General features: G+C 38.9%; 2 protein-coding genes across 3 annotated transcripts; one reads left to right on the top strand and one right to left on the bottom strand.

Moving 5' to 3' along the window:
• The first annotated feature begins 84 nt into the window (after positions 1-84).
• On the top strand, positions 85-21,378 carry EIF2AK1 (eukaryotic translation initiation factor 2 alpha kinase 1). Of its 2 annotated transcripts, XM_068908547.1 has the most exons (15): positions 88-336; positions 751-909; positions 3,688-3,824; positions 4,569-4,600; positions 5,083-5,182; positions 6,272-6,352; positions 6,761-6,860; positions 8,521-8,572; positions 9,310-9,667; positions 10,746-10,857; positions 13,683-13,789; positions 19,566-19,686; positions 19,810-19,889; positions 20,427-20,660; positions 21,178-21,378. In XM_068908547.1, the coding sequence occupies exons 1-15, from the start codon at positions 213-215 to the stop codon at positions 21,298-21,300; spliced, it is 1,920 nt and encodes a 639-aa protein (XP_068764648.1). In that variant the 5' UTR covers positions 88-212; the 3' UTR covers positions 21,301-21,378. The 2 variants fall into 2 exon arrangements, with proteins under 2 accessions (XP_068764649.1, XP_068764648.1); XM_068908548.1 differs by lacking the exons at positions 20,427-20,660; positions 21,178-21,378 and adding an exon at positions 20,247-20,414 and having other exon boundaries at positions 85-336.
• A 261-nt stretch (positions 21,379-21,639) lies between these two features.
• On the bottom strand, positions 21,640-25,938 carry AIMP2 (aminoacyl tRNA synthetase complex interacting multifunctional protein 2). The gene is made up of 4 exons (XM_068908549.1): positions 25,690-25,938; positions 23,567-23,770; positions 22,824-23,055; positions 21,640-22,163 (listed from the first exon to the last, which is right to left on the bottom strand). The coding sequence occupies exons 1-4, from the start codon at positions 25,816-25,818 to the stop codon at positions 21,778-21,780; spliced, it is 951 nt and encodes a 316-aa protein (XP_068764650.1). The 5' UTR covers positions 25,819-25,938; the 3' UTR covers positions 21,640-21,777.
• Between the last annotated feature and the right edge of the window lie 162 nt (positions 25,939-26,100).

Genomic DNA, 26,100 nt, shown 5'->3' with positions numbered 1-26,100 from the left:
AGGCCCGGCGGAGGTGAGGGTCAGCCAGCCCCGCCGCTGCCTCCCGCCGCGACGCTTCACCACGAGCCCTCTCGGCGGCAGGAGCCTTTCCCGCCCGCCGCCCCTTCAGCCTCTTCCCCCTCCCCCAGTTAACGCTTTATTACTCCGCGCTCAAGGAGCGGCCGTAACGCGCTGGCTCAGCCGCGGGCAAGGCCGCCAGCCCAGCGCCGGCCATGTGGCGGGGCGGGGGCCGCGCCGCGCGGGAGCCCTGGGCGCCGCCGCCGGCGGCCGCGCCGCGCCGCGCCTCGCCGCCCGCCATCGAGTTCCCTGAGGAGGGCCCGGAGCCGCGCTTCGACGGTAAGCGGGGCCCGCTGGCCGCTGCGGGAGCCCAGCGGGGAGGGAGGGAGCGGGGAGGCCGCGCTCTTTGGCGCGGGGAGCGGCCGGCTCCCTGCGGGGGAAGGAGGGTCAGTCCGCCTCCGCCCGCCTTTCGCCGCGGCGGGCGCTTCCTGAGGTAAACCTTCCCTTCACCCCCCCGGCGTGGTCTTGGCCTCTGGCTTCGTGCTTTTTCATACGCGCTTATGTAAATCAGCTGTAATTGGGGACCGGCTAACGTCTGAAGCTCGTCTTGCCGTAGCTGCTCGCGTGGCGGATGCCGGGGTGGCGTTAAAGCTGTGGAGAAGGCGGGTGGGTTTTAGAGGCTGTTGGCGATCTCTTGGTAAACCGGTGCGCGAGCGGGTGCGAGGTCGCTCGCTCTCGACTTGTCTTTTCCAGAATCGGACGTGCCCGCGGAGCTGCGAGTGGCCAACGGCTCGCAAAAGTTCCTGAATTTCACCTCCACCATTCAAAACCAGCTGCTGCTGGTGTCGCTGCTGGAGCACCTCTGCCACATGTACACCCACAACCCCGTGCACTCGCGCTGCTTGTTCCGAAGTCAGTAAGAGCAGCGCTTTCCTGCCTCTTGAACCACCTCCTTGTCCTGTATGCCCTCGTGAGCCGTCTGTGCAGAGCTGCCGTGCAATGGCATAAAAAAGTTGCAGGGTTCACCCTGCGGGGACGAGAGTAATTCTAAGACGAGGGTGCATACCCTCAATCGGCTTGAGTGGGAATGAGGACCTGTGTTACTTTGCAAAAGAGTAACTGAATGGCGTTGTAGCTACCAGGAGCAGGCAGTTCTGTTCCAGCTAAGTCATGGCAGATCTATCACAGGAAGGGTAAAAGGTTAACTTGAGTAAAAGACGACGCTAGGCGGATACGTTAAATCCGACCTAAAAACACAGATGGAAGAGAGGAATCTAATAAAAGTGTTTTCAAGAAATAGTTGTGGCATAATTTTCAATACATCTTTCAAAAGTATGTTCTGTGACTGTCAGAGTAGATACTTTTGAAAGTCCTTTATTTCCAGGAAAATCTTTTGATATAACGCTGTGAGCCTGCTTTCTTAGGTGTGAGGTATTTATTTGGAAGTCTGTCTTTGGGGTATTGACTTATTTTAGGTATTTTATTTGATTAAGTATATACATAATGCATTTGCATTATCTTTTTTTTCTTTCTTTCTTGGTATATAGAATTCTAGAAAATAAAATCAGATCTAATATATTATTCGTACTTACAAGTGAAACCCTGTGTAGTGTCCAGTCAGAGCAGTGCAGACAACTGTCATCTCTTCCTTCTTGAGCAAATCTCACGTAGCTGTTCTGCCTTGAGTCTTACTATATCTCTATAAGTGATAACGTAAGTGTACAAATGATAATGTAAGTGTAAGTCACCCTATAAAGGCCTAAGTTGGTCTACACCTGGAAAGGTACAAGACAAGCTATATCCCTATCCTTATACCTGTCTACTTCATGATGGGTCAAGAGAAGTAAAATATTAAAAAGAAAAAATTGGATTGGGGGAGTTGGATTTTTACCCTATAAATGAAAGTTTATGCTAGAAAGGTAAGGTTGACCTATGCTGATATACTGACACTTACCTACTTTATCATAGATTAAGGAAAAGTATTTAAAAAAAAAAAAAAAAGGACTGGAGGAAAGAGCACTGGATATTTACCGTATAGAAGCACTATACTAATATCCCTACAATTACCTACTTTGGTATGTTAAATAATACTTAAGAAAAAAAAAAAATTTAATTCTGTAAAGGTATAGGCTGACTTATACTGATATCCTATATCTATCTACTTTCTGTCAAAAAGTAAAATAATCAAATTAAAAAAAAAAAAGGAATTAGAAGGGAGCAGAAAAAATTTTAAATTGTACAGGATACTAGATTTTTACCATGTAGAAACACTACACAGATATCTCTATACCTACTTACATTATGATATGTTAAATAAATAATATTAGACAAAGAAAACTTCATTTTTAACCCTATAAGTTAAGTAAACTTGGCCTATACTGATACCCTATATCTAGGTGCTCTATAAAGGTATAGACTGACCTATGTTGATGCCCTGTATCTATATATTAAATGTCCAAAAAGTGAAATAATAATTAAAAAAAAAAAAAGAATTGAGAGGAAGGAGGGAGGAGGAAGAAAGGAATTGGAGAGAAAAAAAAAGAATACTTAGAAATAAAATTTAAAAAGAACTGAACTAAATTACCTAGCAGGTTAGCCTAGACTGGCCCAAGGGCCTTGGCAAGGCGTGTTCACCCTAGTGCTCCACATAGTGATGGGTCTGGGTCCAGCTCGGGCACCTTCTGCGCTGTGCAGCTGCTTGGCTGCCCAGTTTACTTCTGTAGAGGATGTTGTTCCTCTGTTGGCATAGCTTCAAGCAGTTTCCTAAGCAGAATTAACCACATTAATAATAATAATAAAAAAAAACACTATATTGCTTGATTATATTGATTGTAACCCTATCAGTTTTGTAGTTTGGGCTAGCATGTTCATGGTGGCGTGGGTTTTTTTCCCCCGCTCTTCTGGTGTACATAATTGTGTCCATAAGTCTTGTATAGCAAAAACCACTGATTTCTTATAAGTTTATTTTCAATAAATTTTGTGTTTACTGAAGAATAAAGTAATAGACTGGTTTTGAAATACTGGTTCTAAGGAAACATCTGCAACAATCCTTACAAGTCTGTTTTAAGACCTTAGCTTTTAAGTACGTTTTTATAGCTTCTTCACAATTTCACCTGTCTTCAGTATTTGTTATTTTTCTATTAGCCATAGGTTTGTTTTTCTCAAGCTGAGAATGATGTGCTGCTTTGAGGGAAAAAAAAAAAAAGCTGACTTTATTCTTTATGGTGTGCATGAATGTGAGCTCATATGTGAATTAGCAGAATTTAAAAGACACTACTGCTTTTTACTAGAAGCATGTGTCCTCATAATTGTGAGCATGCTTTGAATTTATCTTTTCACTGAGTAAAATTAGTTCAAGGGAAACAAGTAAGTGAATGGGTAGATATCTGTATAATTTATCTGCCAAGGTAAGAAGAAGAGGAGATGCAGTTTTGACGATGAAGGGGGTAGCAAATAACTATATTATGCAAAAGTAAAGGAGATTGCCAAGCACAAGAGTAGCTCTAGTTTGGATTTAATTAGTTTTGATTGCAAGAAGTGTGGGAAAAGGCATTGGAGTAGAAGTGACTGAACATGCAGTTTTCCAGACATGCTTTCAAATAAAGTTTTCTCATTTAAAAAGAAGACTTGTTTGCACGGTCTTACTGGCAGACTTTCTTTAAAGTGACCTTTTTCTATTCCTTTGTACAGTACTTCGTCAGGCTTTCACAAGAACAGGGTTCCTCTCTCCTTTTGCTTTCTGTGATGAATTTAGTACTGTAAGATTGCAGCATAATAGAGCCATTACTGAACTAATGAAAGCAGCTAATCGACAAATACTTAATGGGGTAAGCTTTAAATTTCTTTGGCAAGTTTTGTGTTAAGGAATTAACACATCAGTGTGTCCAAAGCAGCTTTTGCTTTGGAATTCTTGTAATATTGGATTGAGTATTTCAATAACTATACCAAATGGTGCTTCAATTCTAACTTGGCTCTCGGGGCTGGTGTGAGGGAAGGTTCTGGACTGAAGGGTGCAAACCAAAGCCTTTGAAACCAGCAGTATTTTATTCCTTATTAAATTATGTATGTGTATATTTTAAAACACAGGCAAAATGTTTTAAGTATTGCGGCAGTTCTTGAGACAGTGGACACGCATCCCTTTCCAACTCTAACTGTTCCAGTTGATTATGTTAACATCCTCGTATTTATATTAGTGAAGGGCATAATTTGTGCACTGCTTAATGTGCTTCAGGCTGAATCAGACCAGTTTGCTCATCAGCTGTTGGAGCTAAGCTAGTTAATTTTGTCTTAAGCACATTTTAGTGCCCTCATATCTTTTCACTGACAGGACTCTAAAGGGCAATAATCTCTCCAGTAGAGAGATGTTAGCAGATTACTGGTGGGATAATAATACTTTAATTTGGCGCTCTGTGCAGAGTGAATCTGTAACCTCATTTGCTTCTAAGAACATAGCTGTAGTTTCTGTTCTGATTGTTTTGATTAAGCTGTTTGTGCTACTGCTCATAGTTATGGCGTGGAAGACCTATTACTCTGCGTGCCATGTTTTTATGTTGGATTTTGTTGTTTCATAGGAGCTTGATGATGGAGATTCTCATGCAATCGGGTATGTATCGGAAGTGTTTAGTAGGTATTAAAGATAACTCCCTCTCTGAAGTTCTGTGCTCCATAAATAATCAGTTCTATCCACTGTGAATTTAACGAAGACTGCATTTCATATTTTATGTATGAAACGTAGAACAGAAGTGAAAATTTCTCTGAACTCTGTCAGTGTGACCTAGGGAAAACTCCTTCTTGAATACAAATCTCATGGTTAGTGGGACCATACAAGACCAGGCATAGACTTAAAGAAATCGTTTTAACATGTAGATTAACCTGGGGCATGGATTTGTAGCACCTAAATTACTCTCGCAGTAACTGCCCATGTGCATGCTGTTGTTGAGTCTGCTGGTATTCACTGTAACACTGTCAAAATATTTTTCTTTTTTTCATAGTGTAAATACTTCTAAGTTGTCTATGCTTGTAGCTTATACAGTACCTTACTTAAAGTTGTAATTTGGCTTAATGTAGCCTAACTTTTTTGATTAGGGGAAAAGAAGTTCTCTTTGAATCACAGACTTCACGATACTTGAATGAATTTGATGAGATTGCAAGGCTAGGAAAAGGAGGATATGGTAAAGTATACAAGGTATTCTTTACCCTCCATTTATAACTAATCTGTTAGTAACTAGTGTTTCTTTAACTTTAGGATTATTGATTTGACTGTTTTTTTCCTAATAGAAAAATTAAAATATGCATTATCCAATAGAATAGTTGCAAAGCTGTACATCTAAGGGATTTTGGGGTTTTGCTTCAAAAGATGCTTGATGATGGTTTCTGTTTTCTGTTTAAAGTAGCAGGAAATATAGCATATTTTGCTTGTGTGTAATTTGACCCTTAGACAGTGAATTTCAACTCTTAGTTCTCATATGAAATATTCTGATATATTGACTTAAAATAGTGACAGAAACTGGTTAGTGCCGCACCCCCACGTTCTGGTTGTGGCTGCTTAAAAAGAAAGCAGCGTTAATTTGAATGTAAGCTGTCTAACGCAATGATGAATTGTACTAAATACTTGTAGTATAGGGACAACTTAAGGTTCCCCATATGGTAAGCGCCATATGTAAATGGCGGTTGTTGTCTCAAAGATTTTTTTGAGAACCTGATTAAGCAGTTACAAGGACTTGCTAGCATTAGATGAGTGTGTGGGTGATTATTAGGACTTTCTTTTCAGAAGAAGGAAGCTCTTTCCTTTTTCAGTCAACAATGTTATTATAGTGAGTATATATTTCATATCTCTAAACTGTTAGAATATGTAAGATTACTCAGTTTTGAATCATAACGCATATATTTGGTTGTTTGCTGATGTTCTAGAACATTTGGGTGTGATGTTGAATTTGTCAACCTATTGCTAGTCAGGATATTTGGACTGATCTCTGAATTAGAGCTGGAAATCAATATGGACAGCATTTTTTTTTTTTTATTGGTGGAAAGATAGGTGTAGAGTTTTGTATTTCCTGGAGATTGGATTAGGTGTTACACTCCTGAAATAAAGCAGAGTGTCCATCTCTTAGATAGCTAGGGTCTAATCCCAGATTCCCTCTCTGATGTGGGTGAAAGGTTACCTGAACAGAGCGCAGAATTTAATTTTTAGAAAATAGTTGATTCTAGAGGATTTAATAACACATTAATTTAAATGCATTAAATTCTAATTTTGTCCTTTTACGATTGTGTTCAGGTGAGAAACAAATTAGATGGTCAGTCCTATGCTATTAAAAGAATTAACATTAAGAAGGCTACAAGAAGAGACTGCATGAAGGTATTATTTTTCCTGTCAATCATCTCTTTCTAACTCCCTGTGTGCTGTAACTGTGTGCTGTATTTAGTAATACAGTTAACGTTTCCCAAAATATTACATGCAACAATTGTTTTCCATAAAGTGTATTCTGAGTTTCTAAATATTTAATCCTAACTGTATCTAGTAGAAAAGAAATATCTCTCAATTACTAAGTCCATTTAAAAAAAAGCATATCATTAGCTTGAATTTGATCATCTCTGCAGCTATAAAATCATGATTTGTCTTAAAGCTTCCAAATTTCTTCCTTTGTTCTAGTGATTGTATCTGTTCTTTCTCTCTAGGAAACTACTGTATTTTGTTAGCTCTTGGGTTTACCAAGCACTCAAAATAAAGGACGATCATGTTCTTTCTTCTTGGTCGTTTTTTTAGGTACTACGAGAAGTTAAAGTGCTGGCTGGGCTGCAGCATCCTAATATTGTAGGCTATCACACTGCTTGGATGGAACATATTCAGTTAGTATGTCCAAAAGGGAAGTACAGCATATTGTATAATTCTTGCATGTGGCTTATAATAGCTATACTGTTAATTTGCAGGAGAATATTAACTTCTTTGATAAAGTAACTGTTTTTCCTCCTTAAAATATACAAACAAAAAACAAACTAGAAATGAACACCAGGTCTTGATGTTCCTTTGTGCACCTCAGTCTCTAGTAGTGATGAATGTGGAAGTGTGAAAGTGTGAGCTTCACTTTTGCTAATATTTGAAGAGGATTTCAAAATTGTGTGAAATTCAGTGGAATTCAATGAAAAACTTTAATGCAGGTGGTAGTGAGTTGACTAGGAGAAGAATGAATACCGAGGAACAAACTACTTCAGATGTATGGGAGGAAAGTGCTGTATAACGAATAGTAGAGAAAAAAAATCCACGCGTTTGCCAACGTGTTTTGAAATTTCAAAGCTGTGACGGAGCTAGGATAGACCTCCCGCTATGCTCCTCCTCTTATTTATCTCGGAACATTTTAGAAAGCAGTGTAGAAAAACTGAAAGAACCTGCAAATAATTTAATGGCAAAAAAAACCCCTTCCTGTTGTGTTTTCCACAAGAGAGTTTTTAAAATACTGATGAATTTAGTTTTATAGTTCTGCAGTGATAGAGCAATCTCTTTTTTGGGGGTGAGGGTGGGAGGGGGGATATCAGCTACTGCCTGTAACTGTTCAGAATTTGGAATTCATCTGTTTTTATCTTCATTGTGCATCTTCTTTCCTGCCCGCTTTTCTCTCTCCAGTTTCTCTTTTTCTCAGCCCTTCCCACACTGTCCTTTGGTCCCTTTCTAATCCTAATCTGTTGGTCCCTTTCTTTCCTGTCCTCTTATGGAAGTCTTTAGTAACTAAATCTTTTATCCCCTCTTAGTGGGAGGTTTGCTTATCCTGTATATGGCTTCATTGCTTCCCACGTCATTCACTTGACTCCCTCAGTCTGCTCTGAGCACAAAAGGAAATGCATAGGAAGTTGGTAATATAGTAAAATAGACAAGGCTTTTACTCTGATACTGAGAATGTTGAAGGATATAACTGTTTAGTTCTAGAAGTAATTCACAAGCATTTAGTACTGATAATGCAGGTACCTAACTAGAAATATGGTTCGGTCTTGTGGTACTTATGGTTTCCTTTAGGTTACAAAATGGGTTATTTTATCTTTGCTTCTGAAACTTGTATGTGTGCTAAACCACGCTGCTGTCTTTTTCACATAAATGCACAGTTTTAATGAAAATTACTTGCAAAATATCAGGTACTTCCGAAACAGTGGCAGGTTGACACCAAGGGTCGTGCCTTATGTAGCTACTACTTTAACCCTGTGTATTGTTATGTACGTTATAAGCCCTGATTTTGAAATGGCTAACTTCTTAAAAGTGAAGTCTGGATAAATGTATAAAAGAGCCCAGGACAATCCTTTCAGTGATCTCTTCACAACATGTATTTTCTTATTTCATGGAAAAAGAAATGAAAAACAAACTAGGCAGAGTTGCTTAGTAGAATAAGAAATGCCTTGTGCAGCTTCAAAAATCGAGACAGATATTTACAGATACTGAAATTGTAAGTTAGTAAGATGCTATAGCTTAAATGTTCATTGGTAGTAAACGCGTGCCTGCTTTGTTTTGTGAAACACCATGTTTATCTTTTCATCCAATAGATAAAGCAATAGTGAACTTGCAGTCGTTATCTTTGGAACAAGAGAGTGGCAAGTAAGTATTACAAACTTCAATGACAACGTTTATTTGACCTTAACATGAGACTTGTTTTTGAATAACAGTAAAAGATTACAGAATTCAGCATGTATTTACAAAACTGCTGTTTACTTCCAAATTATAACCACGTAAGTGTTAATTATCCTTACCATTGTTTTTCCTTTCGGTTACACGAGCTGAGGAATATTGTCTGATACTTCTATCTTGTTTAGATCTTTGGATTTCTGGGTGCCTGACTGTAGTGCTGGGCTTCAAGCTTACTTCAAAAGTTTGATGCTATTCACCAACAGTTGTTAACAGCTCTAGAGTTTTTTTTAGATGGAGTTTCTTACTAGAAAGATGAGGGCTCTCTGTATCTCAGAAAAATATAGATTAGCTATTTTAGTAAGGCGATTGAGTCCAAGGGGGAACATTATAGGTTTACTAACTGGAAGGAAGACGAGATGCATCATACTTCTGCTCAGTGAATACTGCGACCTAGGCTTGTTACGTGTCTGTGAGCTGTCTGTGTCAACTGTCAAAAATCTGTGCTGGGCAAAGTTGTTAGAAAGGCTGAAGCCTATGCTGCTGATTATGTAATCATTAAGTTTTATATGGGGAAGCAGCTGAACTTTTTCTCTGGAATGCATTTTGCAGGAAAAAAAATAAAAGAAGTTTTGAGAACCCCATATCACAAATAGATGGTATAAAACTGTACGTATTTTGATTTCTGTCCCTTACTTTATTCTTTTCAGTGATCACTGTCACATTCAGAGTGTGGAAAGTGATAGTTCAATTATCTTTGCTGACCTTACCTCACAAGAAAAGAAGTCCCATGAAAGTACCCGTCTTAAAAATCTGGATAATGAATCAGTGCAGAGTATGGATGTAAGGAATGATTTTACTAACAGCAATGGTAAAGAATATTCAAAACCAAATAAATATGAATTACAAGAAGACTCTACAAGTAATGTTGAAAGTAGATCACATGATTTTAAAGATCATTCCTCGTGTGGACCTCATTCTGGTCTGGATAAAGATAGTAGCTCTGAGAGCAAGTCCTGCACTGAAGAAAAATCTCAGAAGGATGTAGCTTTATGTGGAGAGTTTGAGGTAAATGGAGTTCTCTTTAAATATATTTACTGCTGTCTTATCTGATGATGTTTGCAAAGTAGAGTTAGGTAGACATAGGAATGATTTATAATAATAAATTTTATAAATGAAATGACTGGGATTAGAGCCAAAAATATAGAAAAATCTTGCTTTAAGTGGATATGACTATTGCAGGGAAGCTGACCAGAGGACCTGCCAAAATTCATCATACAAGAAAGGTCTCTGTGTATTTGTCATCTTGCGTTCTTTCAAGGTCCCTGTATGAATAAAAAATACCGTGCACGCTTGCATAAAATATCATTGAACTTGAAAATCTTCCACATTCAGTAATGATGGCTAACCCAGATATTATTAAAGCATCTAGGTATGTAACGTGCTGCCTATAGAGCGTAAGATTAAACTTCTCTCAGTTGGTGTTACTTCTAAAAGAGAGGGAAGCAGGAACGGGCCAGGGAATCACCACTCTGCTTATGCTTCTAGGACTTTGTTGGTATTTATACTACTGAATTATTTTGTATAACATAGCCAGCTCTGGAACGTTTCAAGCTTTTGCTATCATTTGGAGTTCCCTCTTGCAGAAATCCCAGATTTCAAAGATGTTCGCTGCAGTTGTCTGATTATCAAATGAACCAATACATTATCATAAACAAAGTCACATAATCATGCTAATAAATCATAAAATGCATGTCAAGAGGTTGAAATTTTTTAGTATTTTATATTAATTTACCTTGTTTTTGTAAGTCAGAATGCATCTCTGTTCAGTGTGTCTGGAAAAAAAGAACAAAAATAGTCTTTAGCTCTCATTTGAATCTTAAAAAAAATCTTGTTTCGTTAACTTTTATCATAAGCTTTATAAACAATTGTTAACATTTGAGGAAAAAGCCGAAAGCTGAAACAACGTAGTGTTGCACCTGCTTCTTAAATGCAGTAGATTAGTAATACTGTATTTACTGTCCGTTCGGTACCTGATTTTTCGTTTAAAAACTAAATTTTGTTTTTATTAGCTTTACAGAAAATGCATAAGGAAATACTGCTTATATTACAGTGGCAAAATCATGGACCAATATTTTTCTGTTAGGTGGAGTATCGTTTGATGCTTTATATTCAAATGCAGCTGTGTGAAATCTCCTTGTGGGACTGGATTGTTGACCGTAATAAGAGATGCGGCGAGAGAACAGGGGAAACTTACAGTAAGATTCATCACTATTTTTAAGATTTACTAATTCAATATGAAGCAAACACTTTTTTTTCCTAATTGTAAGTCCACTTACCTGATTTTATGTTTTTGCTGCAGCAGTTTATAATATGGATCTTGATAATTATATTCTTCTTTCAGTTAATGAAATAGCTGCTAGAGTGAAGAGTATGGGATCTTTATGTAACAGGTGTTGGTAAAAGAGATTTAGGTTCATGCATTTTAGACAACTCTCCAAAAAAGAACAAATATATGCCTGAGGCATCGGTGTTACCTGAAGGGATCTGTGCCTGGGTGATATGACTTATTTGGAGTAGAATTTTAATTGAGATCTACTTTTTCTCAGTAAGCTGTTTATACATTTGAGATTTTGCTTTGGTAGTAGTCTAGCTGCTGCAAAATAGAGATCAGCACAAGCTAATTTATCTGTTGTGGAAAATATAAACACGTCCTTTCTTCCGGAGAGGCTATAACATACTTTAAAGCTTTCAAGTTTGTTCCTAAGAATCAAAACCACTACCCGGGCTTATTCGCATTGGTCTGCAGGATCTAAGCTTTACTTTGTTTGAGAGGCTGGAGGAGTTCTTAGGTCTTGAGATACCAAGCCATCTTCAGTAATCGTTGACATCTGGAAGAACAGGTCTATTAAAGTGTTAGAGAGATATTCTTTTCTCTATGGTGCTTGAACAAAAATGTGTATGCTTAACAGATTGTAAGGCGTAAACTGTAACACAAAAGTATGTCTTTAATATTCAGTCATATTAGGATGAAACTGTTGTGTTCAGTCATGGAATGAGATTTACCAGCTAAACTGGTTTTCCCCTATCAGACGGCTTCCACTCATCTCTCCTGTACTCCTAGTCTTTTTAGTTTTTATAAACTTAAGAGATGATGTGCCTGGTCAGGGACTGAAGGAATCACTAGGGTTATAAAACGCCATTTTCGAATACTTTCCGTAGGCATCATGAGAGGAAACGTAAATACTATATTAGACATTAAGAAACAGAATCACAGAATGGTTGAGGTTGGAAGGGGCCTCTGGAGATCATCTAGTCCAACCCCCCTGCTCAAGCATGGTCACCTAGAGCGCATTAGCCAGGATTGTGTCCAGATGGCTTTTGAATATCTCCAGAGAAGGAGACTCCACGACCTCTCTGGGCAACCTGTTCCAGTGCTCAGTCACCCTCACAGTGAAGAAGTTTTAACTCGTGTTCAGACGAAAACTTCATGCGTGTCAGTTTCTGCCCGTTGCCTCTTGTCTGGTCACTGGGCACCACGGAGAAGAGCCTGGCCCCATCCTCTTGACACCCTCCCTTCAGATACTTATATACATTGATCAGACACCCCTCCCCCCCCGCCCTGAGCCTTCTCTTCTCCAGGCTGAGCAGTCCCAGCTCTCTCAGCCTTTCCTCGTAGGAGAGGTGCTCCAGTCCCTTCATCATCTTGGTTGCCCTTCGCTGGTCTCGCTCCAGGAGCGCCATGTCTCTCTTGTACTGGGGAGCCCACAACTGGACACAGTACTCCAGGTGAGGCCTCCCCAGGGCTGAGTAGAGGGGCAGGATCACCTCCCTTGACCTGCTGGCAACGCTCTTCCTATTGCAGCCCAGGAGACCGTTGGCCTTCTTGGCCACCAGGGCACACTGCTGGCTCATGCTTAACTTGTTGTCCACCAGGACTCCCAGGTCCAAGTAGGTACCAAAAGGTGAGTGTTCAGAATGGCAACGGACTATGATAGGTCTGGGTCTTTAGAGTGAAAAGTAGCATAGTTTAATAGAATGGTTTGTGAAATGGTAAAAACAAGGAAATGGTAAGTTTGCAGGTGAATTAGGAGAGCTAGAGAAGATTTGGGAATTTCAGAGGGTAGCACAACAGTAGAAGGATTTGGATCCAAAAAGGAGGGGGGTGCAAATTAATACAGAAAGCATGTCATCATGCAAATTAGTCTGGAATTGCATTTTCCCATCTAATTCAACACCTACATAGAAGTGAAGAGTTGGAAAAAGACAGTAGAAGGAGACTAAGTGGAAAACAGATTTTTGAATGAGAAACAGCAGCAAAGGTTGAGATTATTTTGGTAAGAAAGGAGGGAGGTGGAAGTAGACCTGGAGGTGTACGGTGAATAGTAATCAGATGTTAGTCCTCTCTGACACCGTGCTCAGACACACATGGTAATAAGAGTCCATCAGTGTTTTACAGCGTGCAAGAGATTTAGTCATATTTTTTTCATGATTTTTAAACACTTGGATTTATTTTATAAGACAAAAAGTAACCTGATGTTTTCTTGCTTTTAGTTTTTACATATCGCTCTGGATCCCCTGTGAGAGTGATGGGAATAGTTTTTATTTATTCATTTTTAATCAAATTCACAGGCTCTCTCAGTCTGACAGAAATGGTACAATTTTACAAAATATGTGATTAGTTTATGGAAACCACTACTGTCAGTTATCATTGACGCCTAGCAGGATTCAAGAGAGCCAAACGTAGAGGTAGTGAGGGTAGTTATTTTAGAGCCTGTGGTTGTTAGAAGTCATAATCAAGTAACTATCTTGACAGGGGGTTGAAGAAATCTTTGAGGCAGATGTGTGTTCAGGTCCCATAACTGTCCTCTTTTGAGTTTTTTTGCTTAGTGACTCTTTGCTGTTTCAAAATACTCTTAGGAGAACCATGGGAGATTCCAGTTTTTGAACTATTCTCATTCTGTTAAAAAAACCCTCTTTCCAGTCCATAAATAAACTGAATCCAACAAGACATACCACCATAAACATATAAAGTAACTCAGCAAAATCAGCTGAAATAATTTAGATTTCAAATTGTTTTAAGGTCCGTACCATCTGGTGGATGTCAGCTGGACCATGAAAATTTTTCAAGAGTTGTTAGAAGGAGTATACTATATCCACAGCATGGGAGTGATGCATCGAGACATTAAAGTAAGTTCATCAAATTATCACTTGAGGTTAAACAGATCAAAGATAACTTGAATTATGGGAGAATGAAAGCAACTTCATAGTTAAGTTTGAGATAACCTGTGCACTTAAGAATTTAGCTACGTTATGTGCGAAAAATATGCTCTCTCCTCTGTGCGAGTACCATACTTAACCTTGCTATAAATAAATTATTCAGTTACATTGAATTAAATGTAAATTCTGATTAAGCTCTGACAATGTCTCCTCCATTGTCAAGCCATTTTTTTGTCCCAAACAGGGATAAACGGATTTTTTTTTTTAATAATTGTAAAAATAATCGTAAAGAGCCCCCTGAATATGCTTCAATCAGCAAATCAGTTAGCTTTTGAAAATATGTTGAAATTGTGTTTTTTACCTCCCCCCCCCCCAGCTGCAAATAGTTGCTCTCTTTCAAAATGGTTGCTGCTTCTCTAAGGAACTGAAATTGTAGGTGTGTTTTAGTGAAAGAATGAAAAGTTTGGTTTTGTTCCTATAAAAGGTAATGAAGCGCAAACTTAGAAAAAGACATCTGGAATGGATTAGAATGGGATGCCTTTATGTGTTCCTGTATAGTTTTTTAAATACTCTAATCTGACTTACTGCTGGCTGGAATGATAATCATGAGTAGAATATATCTTGCTTTTTCTTTCCCTAATTCAACTGATAAACTCAAATAGCAAGGGATTGAATGTGTATTTCCCTACTCTACTTTCTACAAAGGTTCTCTGCATCTGATATGATAGCTATATGAGGAAATTGGTATAAAAAAAATCATCTTCATTGTTAAAACTCCACGTATGAAGTTTTGGAATTACTTCAAAAGACACAACATTAGTGTGCATTCTGGATTAATTTTAATTTTTGCACAGACTGTTTCAGGGTCAACATTTTTTTTAGTTTACTTTCCTGCTTATAGTGTCGTCATGGCTTTATTTTCCAAAGTTTTGAGAAGTCTTGGTAGTTGAATAAAGAATTCCATACAATTACTGGAAGCTTGTTTTTGAGCCAGCGCTTGTTCTTTTCACCATATATTCTTCTAACAGTGAGGATGCAGATGTCCTGCAGAGACAGTAGTTTCTTTGATAAACTTATAAGAACATCTTTCAGCGTTTGAAATTCTGGGAACAGAAGTCCAGGAGGTAGATGTCCTTGATTGTCTCTTAACCTCAATGGGTATGAAAGTCCTAGCAACTTGTTCAACAGTGCCGTATGTTTTAAATTTGATCTGCGCTGAAGAAATGAAAAGAGCGGAGACTGTCCATCTCTTGTTAAACTGTTCATGTCTGCTTTATACTCTAATAGAAGATCAACTATTTCCTTTCTGCCACCTGAGCAAGCGTCATGAATAGCTGTTCGTCCTTCATGATCTTGAGTATTTACTTTGGCTCCGTTGTTTAATAGTAAATAGATGCAATCTGTGTTGATACCTAGAATTCTGCTTGCTTTAAATGATGCTGTGCACACTGCAAGATGAAGGGCGGTTCTTCCACAGTTTGGATTGGCAAAATTAATGTTTGCTCCATAGGCGATTAGAGTTGCTGTTACGTATTCGTCTAGTGACTCTGCAGCTATGTGAAGAGCCGTCCTGCCAAACTTGTCTATGTCGTCTATGTTGGCCCCGTGCTTTATAAGAATGGATATAGCTTGAAAGCCTTCAGACTGTTGGCCTAAACGTAGAAGACTGTCATTTTTGTGATTACTCGTTTCAGGATTTATCTGATGTTTTACCTTGTGCAAGGGACAGAGACACTCTTCTGTATTATGTTTTAAAGTTGGTTGATTTATCTGGAGTTTGCCCAAGATGGATGTCCCAACTGTGTAAGTCCTAGGCAAATTCAGTAGGAGAAGATGAAGTGCTGTATAGCCTCTGTTATTTCTGTAATATAAAGCATTGTTTTAAGTTAATTTCTTTTTATTAGGTAAACAAAGTGTCTTATATGTAGTAAATATTCCAGGGGCATATTTTAAAGGCTGAAGATTACTTAGATTAAACCTTCTGAACTGGCAGGGTGTAACGTAGTAGCAGGTTCCAAAACTTCAGTTGTTAGAACAAATCTTATGAGTTACCATGACCTAACCAAAGTGAGGTTGTTAAATTATTTTTGCTAACCACAGCCCCTCTGTGCCCAGCAGGAGTGCATAAGGTGTTCGGCCTGCAGACCCTCTATTTCCCAGTTTTATAGCGTGAGAAATAAGACTTCACAGTTCAGCTCCAGGTGAGTGAAGGTCACAGGAGGAGTGTTAAGAACTACACAAGGCAGGCAGAAGGTCCATCACAGCTGTGGCGTAGCCTGGCTGTGTTGGGGTTTTACATGTATGGATTATAGTGGGTTACGGGACAAATCTGTAGCCAGGTTTGCGTTGCCAGTCAGCAAAGTTTAGCGAGTGCTAGGACTAATTCTTGCCCTTTTTACTCTGTTTTCAGCTTAGGGAATGTCTTCTTTATTGTTATTGTGACAAGGCAGTTTGCAGCATAAGAAATGCATTCAACAGTGATTAGTGTTATGTGGCTGCGTTATCAGATACTGTTTCTGCTGGTGGTTTCTGTTTATGTTAATTGAATAAAACAAAATTAAACTTTACATTCAAAATGGTGAATAGAGGGGATTCCACCGTATTAACTCGGTTACATTATAGCTTGAGGAAAAGAGTCTTAATTCTCAAATGAGCTTATTACATTCATTTTGAATGGTAGTATGCGTGTATATGTATTCTCGATAGAATGCAGCGTAAGCGTCTTCGTGGGCCCTACCTTATTTTTGGATCAGCACCCAATTCTAGCAAACATTGCAAACTCCTTTCTCTTCTGTACTTAGCAGCTAAGTGAATTGGAGAGCTAGCATAATCCTGCACAAAATGGAACAAGTTATAGGTATTGGTTATTGTATTTCTGATGTACATTTTTCTAATTTCTGGGGGTTTTTTGAAGGTGATTTTTGCAGCTCTTTTTTATAGTTGTCATATTAAGGCAAAGGCTCCTAGTTTTCTCATTCAGCATGGGATTAAGGAAGATTGATAAAGTGTAACTATTTGGTGTCTTCCACGAATTGTATGGGAAATCAAGCCAGAGTAAGGATCTGGTGCAATATTCTATCTGAGATAGGTGCCAATATTGAAGGTTTCAGGAAGCACGTAAGATCATGAGGAGCAGGCAGTGATCCAAAATATTTTGCCACCCTTCAGCCATTTGTGGCTAATAGACTTCTTGAACTGCATGTAGCATCTCATTTAATAGCCATTTATGGATATTTCTAGAATTTGTCATTTTTTTAAACTCAAGTGAACTTTAAGCAGCCAGCCTGTGGCAGTATCTCCACAGTTTAACTATGCAGTGAGTAAGGATGCATGTAGTGAGTTACTTTTGAGTTGCCAGCAATAATTTGATGTCACCTATTTCATTTTTTGGAAGAGACGGTGAATAGTGTTCCCTGCTCACCTTTTCCATTCCATGTATGATTGAGTAGATCCTTATCAAACCTAACAATTTGTTAAATGTTTTATATACTGATTCCTTGAATAGAAGCTCTTCCAAATTTTGAGCGTTTGTGTCACCCATGTCTGTGCCTTTTTCCAGGTCTCTCATACTCTTCTTGAGATAGGAGGCTCAGAACTGCATGCAGTATTGAAGATGGCAGTGCATGAATTCATATAGTATCATGATGATGTTTTCTGCTTTACCCCCTCCCCCCCCCCGCAATGATTGCTAACATTCAGTATGCTTTTTGGACCGGTACTGAGCATTAAGTTCACATTTTTAGAACTATCTACTGCTGTTGAGCAGTAACAGTCAATTCAGAAACAACACATTTGTTATACATTGGGGTTGTTTTTTCCTTCATGGATCATCTGCGTTTTCATGTTTATTTGCAGTGATTTCTTTTGTTATTAAACTGCCTGCTTGCAGTTCTACTGTTCTTTGCATTCAGACCTCATCTCTACTGCTGTGAGTAATACTGTACTGTCAGCAAACTTTATCATCTCGCTATTCACTATGCCTTTTCTAAATCATGTATAAATATGTAGATCAGCATGGTTCCCAGCACAGATCCATACCATAATCAGTTGATGATACCCTTCACTGTGAAAGGTGACCATTTATTCCTATCCTTTCTTTTGTGTCTTTAAACCAGTTACTTATCCATGTGGGGGCCTTCCCTCTCATCTCACTGCAGTTGTTTACTGAGGAGCTTAGAGAGGATCTTGTCAAATATCTTTTTGAAATCCAAGTAAATGGGTTCAGCTGGATTGCTCTCGACTATATGCCCATTGACCTCTTCAAAGAAGTATGAGATGTTTAAGGCTTCTGTACTGATCGGTTGGAGATCCATGTTGGGTTTTCCACAAAGTGATATTTATTTGTGCTGGCAAGCTCAGTGACTTCTTTTATGTTTTACTAAGATTTAGGAGCTTGATTTCAGGCTCTCGTTTTTAGAAATCGCAACCATTTAATGATTCTTAATGATTTTTTCATTTTAAATAAATGTAGTAAATGTCTTAATCCAGAAGTATTCTTAATCACATAAATGATAATCTTGATCAAGTGGTTACCTGGAAGGAGAGCAGATCTGTGATGTAAGGGTCCTTCCAAGCACTCAGTGGTTCATTGACAGGATAATCAGCGAGTAAGACTTTAATAGTGCTACTGTCATCTTCCATTATTGCTTCATATAGCTGTTCAAGGTGTGAATTGTTCTTCTGCCCACAGGAAAACAGAGGGCAAACGAAGGGAGTGGCATGTCTGCTGGCTCCCTTGGTTATGTTACCCATAGGCAAGAGAACTGTAGTTTTTGTAATGAAAATACATAATCAGAAATAGCAGATTTGGAATCGGCCTCTTGGAACAGGGTCACTCTTTGTGATGTTGTAGGGTGTCAGGTTCTAGAATAGCTTTGAAATGACTGCATTATTCAATGCAACATTTAAAAAGTACTATAAAGCCAGCAAAAGCTTAAGAATGAAAATAGAAGCTTACGTTCCCTTTGTTTTATTACTAGTTGTAATTCGTATTTAGTAGAAAAAATTGTACTAAGAAATATAGCTTTCACTTCTCATCCAGATGTACCTAAGTTCAGCAACTTGGTGATAGACAGACTAAGTAAAAATAGTAATTTCATATTACTTTTTATTCTACCTAGTGAGTATTTCTTTTTTCTAGATACATAAGGCTAATATTTCTCATTCTTAGTGGTCATACAGCCAAAATACATAGATAAAACTATTTCAGTTTTTCCTCAGTCAGTGCTTTCATCACTTTGATCTTTTTTCATAATAAGTTTCCTAGAGCCAAGGAACTTGTTGTGGCTGTGCTCGTGATATAGAAAAGTATATTTTGCTTTACGTTATGCCTAGGCCACAAGTACTATTTAGTCCTTCCTTCTGCTCTATCAGTTGGTCTAACAGGACAGCTGCCCTATCTTGCATGATGTCTCTCTCGACATTGCTGTTGTGCAAATTTCCACTTCCTGCTGAGGAGGGAAAAAAAGGTGCTTTGTTTATCTTTCCACTGATTTGTATACTGCTTCTATTGTGCTTTTCCTCCTTTTCCTAGGTCCTTCATATGTGGTCTTTTTGCCCAGAGGTGTTGCTAACATAGAATTTGATATTGTCTATGAATTTATTTTTATCTCACTAATGAAAATGTTAAGTAATTACTGATTGCCTTATCCATTTGAAACAGTGGATGGTATAGATTTGGAAACAGCTAAACTAAATTTTGTAATCTTTATATAGAGATATTTAAGATTTATACTATCTCTTGCAGCCAAGAAATATCTTTCTATATGGATCAGATCATCATGTCAAAATAGGAGACTTTGGATTAGCCTGCAAAGACCTTCTTCGGGATGATGCAGACCGCTGGCTTGAGACAAAAAGGATAAACGGTAAGAGAAAAAAGCTTAGTAGGTTTCAGTGTTTTAAGTTTCTATGATATTAAAAACATTAATATTTAGTTTATAAGTAAGATGGGAACACTAGTTGAGTAACTCTAAATTGACTTTTTGAAGGACTGATGCATACTTCAGGAGTGGGTACTTGCCTCTATGCCTCACCAGAACAATTGCAGGGATCTCACTATGATTTCAAGGTAGGGATTTTTTTTTTTTTCCTATGAACACATTTAAATGCTATTAAATATTATCTGATTAGGCACTGATATTCAGATATAGTCTAGGGTAACATGCCATGTCTGTCTGTGGAACTTCAAAGGTAAATTTTCAGAAGTTACATGCTTAAGGTTAATAGCACTATTCCTCTAAAAAGAAAGACTGAAAGTAAAACTGAAATGTAACAATGACTTGTTTCTGTAAGGCATACTTACGGTAGATTATAGGAATGAAACATAAGTCTTTCAGTAGGTAAGTACATCACAGTTGGTAAATACTTCTACTGGTACTTCTAATGTTTTTTTCCCTGAAATGTGGATTTCCACTTTGCCTTCTAGTTTGCTACTAATGCAAAAATTGCTCATGTTTCTAAGATCATCTTAAGGAAACTATGGATATTTGAATGTGAGTAGCTTTGTCATTGTCTGTATTATATTGTATGTTTAGGAGAAAAAAGAAATCTAAAAGAAATTTAAAGAATCAGTTATCCCAGAACTTTTCCTTCACCCCTTTTCCAGTCAGACATGTATAGTATGGGTGTTATCCTGCTAGAACTCTTCCAACCATTTGGAACAGAAATGGAAAGAACAGAAGTTCTCACACGTTTACGGAATGACCACATTCCTAATGCTTTCTACAAAAAATGGCCTATTCAAGCCAAGTACATTAAACTCCTAACCAGTAAGATATCTTCACAAAGACCAACTGCTGCTCAGCTTCGTGAAAGTGAACTGTTTCATACCACAGAACATGTAAGTTATGCCAATAACCTCCCTTCTTATGAGATAGAGAACTACTTTGAAGTGATCCCCTTAGTTTCCTTGCCTCTATTATGCCCTCACTGCTGCTTTCCACCCTCCCTTTTTTTTTAAAAATAATAATAAGTAGATTATGTGATTGAGAGATTTTATTTTTCTGATTATTGTATTTGGGCAACTATATTACTGTTTCTGGTCTCTAAAAGGAGGTAAATGGCCATTAAGTATAGATAACAGTAAGTAAGACCAGACACTTGCTTTACAAACAGATTGAGGGTTGGTTGGTTGGTTGGTTTGTTTTTACAGTTTTGTCAGCTTTGCAGGATCTCTTTATGATTTTCAGTTTCCTTGCCATGCTTTTTTGTTTGTGGATTATGCTGTAACTTCCAATACCTAGAATAACTGTGGTGCCAAAGAACACATCGTGTTTGCGCTCCTGTATACACGCAGCTTTTATTAACAAGGCTTTATCCATGTGTGTATATAAATGAAAACTGCCCTTCACTTTCAGGTTATTTGTAACCTACAGCAGAAGGTGAGACAGCAAGAGGAAGAAATTGAAAAACTGAAGGAAAAAATAAGATTGCTTTCTGAGGAACAAGAGGAACATAAGAGACTTGGTTCTCCAGTTTAAGTATCAGTCAGCTGTAAGAAGTAACCTCCCTTGTACATTACATTATGTAAAACTTTTTTACATAAAGATATTCCAGTACATGTTGTCCTGTCTGTTTGTAAAAGCCATTCTTCCTTTTGCCTCAGGTCATAGGTCTCCAGTCAGTAAAAAGGAGTCATCTTGCACTATGGTACAATTTAACTTGTGTAAATACTCAAACGTTTCAAGTTACAGAGAAGAACAGAGTAAGGAAAAAGTTAGAAATACAACATTTAGTTGGTTGTGTTAGATACCTCTTAATCATTAAAATAAGCACACTTGTCACATTGCAGTTACAAAAAAGGAAGATTGCACCCAAGAGACAATTGTAATGTTTTTATTCGTTTAAGAATTCTGTCCAACTGTAGTACCTGAATGCATCTCAGAAGGGACTCAACCCACTACAGCAGGCACAAGGTGGAATAACATTAAAACTACACCATTACAAAGAGTACATGCTTACTTTAGTAGCTTAATAACAGAGCTGAAAGGTGCCAAGTTCTCACATGACTTCATCCATTTTTGCACATTGGCTGGAGCAGCATTGGCACTACCTGTCTGCTGAAGTGCACACCACGCGACAATGTCTGCTACGGTGAGTTCATTTCCCACCAACCAAGACGTCTTGCCGAGGGCAGCGTTCATAGAGCGTAAGACCGCTCCTTTTTCTTTAGTGCTACCTTCTTTTAGCTGGAAGATGGCTGTATCAACCCAGCTGTCAATCAGAGTTGAAGTAACTGCACTGTACTTCTGGCCAAGCAGAGAGAAGAGAAATCTAGCAATGTTCCCCTCTCCTTCAATAGGGCACATTGTTTGAATGCTAAACTTCATCTGGGGCTTCGGAACTGAAATAAAAGAAAAAAAATATTAACCTATTTAATAGGTTAAAAATAATAAATAATAAAGTAATTTAAAAATATTAACCTATTTTATTTTATTAATATAAAAATATTTGGGGTATTTTGGATACCCCAAAACCATAATCAGAAATAGATTCGTCAGAAATAGTGGTAACATAACGATGCACTTATTTGTGATGTCAGCAACATCATTAACCTGATGACCTGTTCTCAGTTTTCTTAGTCTAAGCATTTAGACTAAGGCAGGCACCTGGCACAAAAAAAACTCGTTTGTGGCAAACTTCAGCCCAAACTCCCACCTAATTTCTATTCTGGTAAGCTCAGTTATTTGCAAAAACTGTACCCACAGGTTTTTGTATAGAAGTGTTTTTTCAAACAACCATCTTTCAAATACTAGGTTTATTTTAACAGCAGTGATCCATAAACAAGAATCTTCCTCCTGTATGTCCACACCACTGTTCACAGCTATAAAAAATAAAGTTCATGCTTGCAAGAAGAGCAGAAGTGTTTTATCTGCAGTACGTGTTCATCATGTGTCAGCAAAAAACACCAATGCATCTGTTTGTCAAGGTTTTCTAGCACAAGTTTCATTTTCTTAACTGTTTTGAAGTATTCATCTACAATCTAAGATAAGTTCGTTCTTACCATCCTTCCAAATGAGAGTAAAACCCAACTGATATTCCTGACGTGGCTGCCGCTTAGTCTGCTCACCAAAGCATTTCAAGAGGTTTTCTGGCACGCTCTTCACCGATGAATGTGTATGAACAGCTGATAATATTTTATAGCGTTCACAAAGCAGACTGTGTAGTACTAATAATGACAACGGAGGTAGAGCAGGATTTGCATTGATTACAATATCTTTCAGGGCACCATAATCCTGCAAGAAAAGTAAAACTTTTAGCAGATAGGACAAATTTACAGATGAAACATTCAAGACTGGATTTTTTATTTTACACCAAAACGTATAATCATGCTTGTGTGTGTCCGAAATTCTAATGATACGCGATTCGAGTTTCGACATTCAAGATTTACTTAAACATCTTCCTTCCTCAACAGTAATACAATTCTAGAATACAGAATGTGATTGGGCTAAATTCTAGTCCAATTTGAAGGCAAAGATTAAATTTCCAGTAACAAAGAAGAAATCAGCTATCATAATTTCAAAGTTAGCTATTCTAGCTTGGATTTATAATCTGGGTGCCCAAAATAAATGGGTAGTTGTAGGTTATCTGTAAGAATATAAGACTTGTATATTGAGTTTGAATGTCCCAAGTTTTAATGCAGCCCTTTTACCCCTGAAGATCTGAGGGGGGAAAAAAAAACCAACCAACCAAACAAACAAAAACAAACAAAAACCCCTATCACTGTATATGCTAAATTAAACTTACCCTTCCAAGCATCAAATCTAAATCTGCATTTGCTGTCAGAGGAGAATGATCATCAGTTTGAATGATGTTAGTTACATCAAAGTCAGCATCTGGAGTTTGTATCATCTTTGAGAGACCATCAACAGCGCTCTTCAGTTCATACAAGCGTTTTAGGATCTCTTCTTGGCGAGATTCAAGTGCTTGAAGGGATGGGTCAACTTCTTCCTAGATGAGGGGAAAAATTTTCACATTATACTGTTCACTCAACTCAAAATAGTGCATAGCTCACTTGACAGGAAGTTTTGAAAGAATTTAAATATTACTCAAATCAAGCCCACATCATGGGATACCATGGTCTTCTGTGTGTTAGCTGTCCCTTTTCTTTCTCAGTATGAACATGGTGAAAGATAGGCTCTGTCTCATTTAAACAAACTTTGAAAATCTTCCTGCTTAAATGATCTTTTTTAAAAACTGCTAGCTACACATAGAGATGACTCCAAAACTTACTAAAAATGAGACCGCAACCACAGAACTACACAAATTTAAAATTAGTACCGAATAGCTAATAAAAAACCTAACAGGCCAAGTTAGCTTGTCAGAATTCTTTTTAACCCAAATGAACAGACTGATGGAAGATTGTATGTTGAGGCTGCGAAACAGAAACTTTCTTAGGAACTCAGATATTTAACATAAATAAAGGAAACCTGCAAGTTTAGATGGGTGGTATATCATATGAGATTAGTCCTTACAGTCATTCTTTGTTTCAGAGAATAAAGCTTTCAGAGAAAAAAAAAAAAAAAAAAAAAGACGATGGATTTTGGAGCATTGTTTCCTGGAAAGAATCGAATTTTATCATATGTGAGTAGCTTTGTCTATAATTGTTACATGTTAATCCCAATGTATCTTTTTGTTATCTCAATTTTCCACTTAAAAGTCTCCCATCTTACAATGATACCTCTTCAAAAGATGGAGAATACATTTCTGTGCGAGGTTTTAGGTGCATAAACTTACAATAAAGTTAAAGACAAATCTTTTAATCAATTTCTAAGCATCCTAACTAAGGCCATTAAAGAAACCCACCCAAACAACCAAACTTCCTTCTTTCTGTTTAATGGATAAAGAGATAACAAATAAGGTATCCTAAGCAAAAATCTGATACTAGCTTACGCAGTATTCTCAGAGATAAGATACAGAAACACTTCCTAAGTGAACACGTCTGCCAAACACACAATTACGTGAAATAAAAACCACTTCCAAAGGAGAGCGGTGGTTAACATTTCGCTGTTGCAATGGGAGCGCGTCACAGCGAGCGTTCCTATGAGGTCCTGCCCCAAGTCTAGTCCTACTCAGTGTTTTCACTGGCAAGTTGGATGATGGCATAGCGAGCGTACACTTAAAACATAGATGGCATCAAGCAAAAAAGGCCCCGGGGCGCTCTGGAAGAGAGCGACAGAATTCAACCCGTTCCTGACATCGGAGCAACAGACTAAACCCAACTAGATTAATGTAATGTACTATTTGGCGTTTCTGAACCTTTTTTTTTTTTCTCAATAGAAAGGAGGAATTGAGGGTACAGCCAGAAGGCGTGTAGCTGGCTAGTGCCTATTTCAACAGCCAAAAAGAATCAAAGTAAATCCGAGCCAGGGGAATGACGATGATGCAGCAGAAAAGGACAACGCCTGCTGGGACGTGGCGAGTATCTGAGCCGCTCTGAGCGCGGGGGGGGGGGGGGGGGGGGGGGGAGAGGGGGAGCCACGTCCAGCCGCCTAAAAAAAAAAAAAAAAAGTATGTGTGTACATATATATATACACACACACACACACACTTTTTTGGTATATATACTTTTTTGCTCCTTTATATATATATTATATATATATATATATTAAATATAGGATAGAGAGATAAACTGCAGAGAGCCGAGGGAAGCTAGACGGCAGTTACAGAAAGCTTTAAAATAACACTAAGAAAACCCTGGAAAAGCTGAGCTTGTTTAGCCTTTACGGAGCCCCCACGGAGCAGGTGCGACAGGAGGGCGCGGGGAGCGCGGTCCCCTCGGCTGGCGGCTCCTGCGAGCGGCGGGCGGCCCCCCGGCCTAGGCCGCGAGGGCAGCGCTGCGGCGGCCGCGGCGGGCCCCGGGCTCCTACCTGGCGCGGAGGCGCGGCGGGCGGCGGGCTGCGGTGCAGGTTGGGCAGCCGGTACATGCAGGCGGGCAGCTGCTCGGCCAGCACCGCGCCGGGGGCCCCGTGCAGGGGCCGCACCTTGTACATGGGCATGGCGGCACCGGCCCGCCGCGCCGCCTCAGCCGCTCAGCCAGCCGCTGGGCCCGCCCTCCCGCCTGCCGGCCGCTCCCTATTGGGCCGCGGCGCAGCGCGGCTCCTGATTGACTCGCCGGTGGTCCAATCCAAAGCCACGCCTCCTCACCGTCGCCTTGTCTTCTTTCTATTGGCCAGCGCGAGCCATTGATCCCTCAAGCGAATCCTCGTAGGGCAAAGAGGTGCGGGTCCTAGTCCTGATTGGGTAGTCCTATAGGCCAATAGCTATCAGTGAAGGTGAAA

This window comes from Struthio camelus, chromosome 15 (assembly GCF_040807025.1).
Source record: "Struthio camelus isolate bStrCam1 chromosome 15, bStrCam1.hap1, whole genome shotgun sequence".
Taxonomy (NCBI): domain Eukaryota; kingdom Metazoa; phylum Chordata; class Aves; order Struthioniformes; family Struthionidae; genus Struthio; species Struthio camelus.
This window is presented reverse-complemented; position numbering and strand designations above follow the sequence as displayed.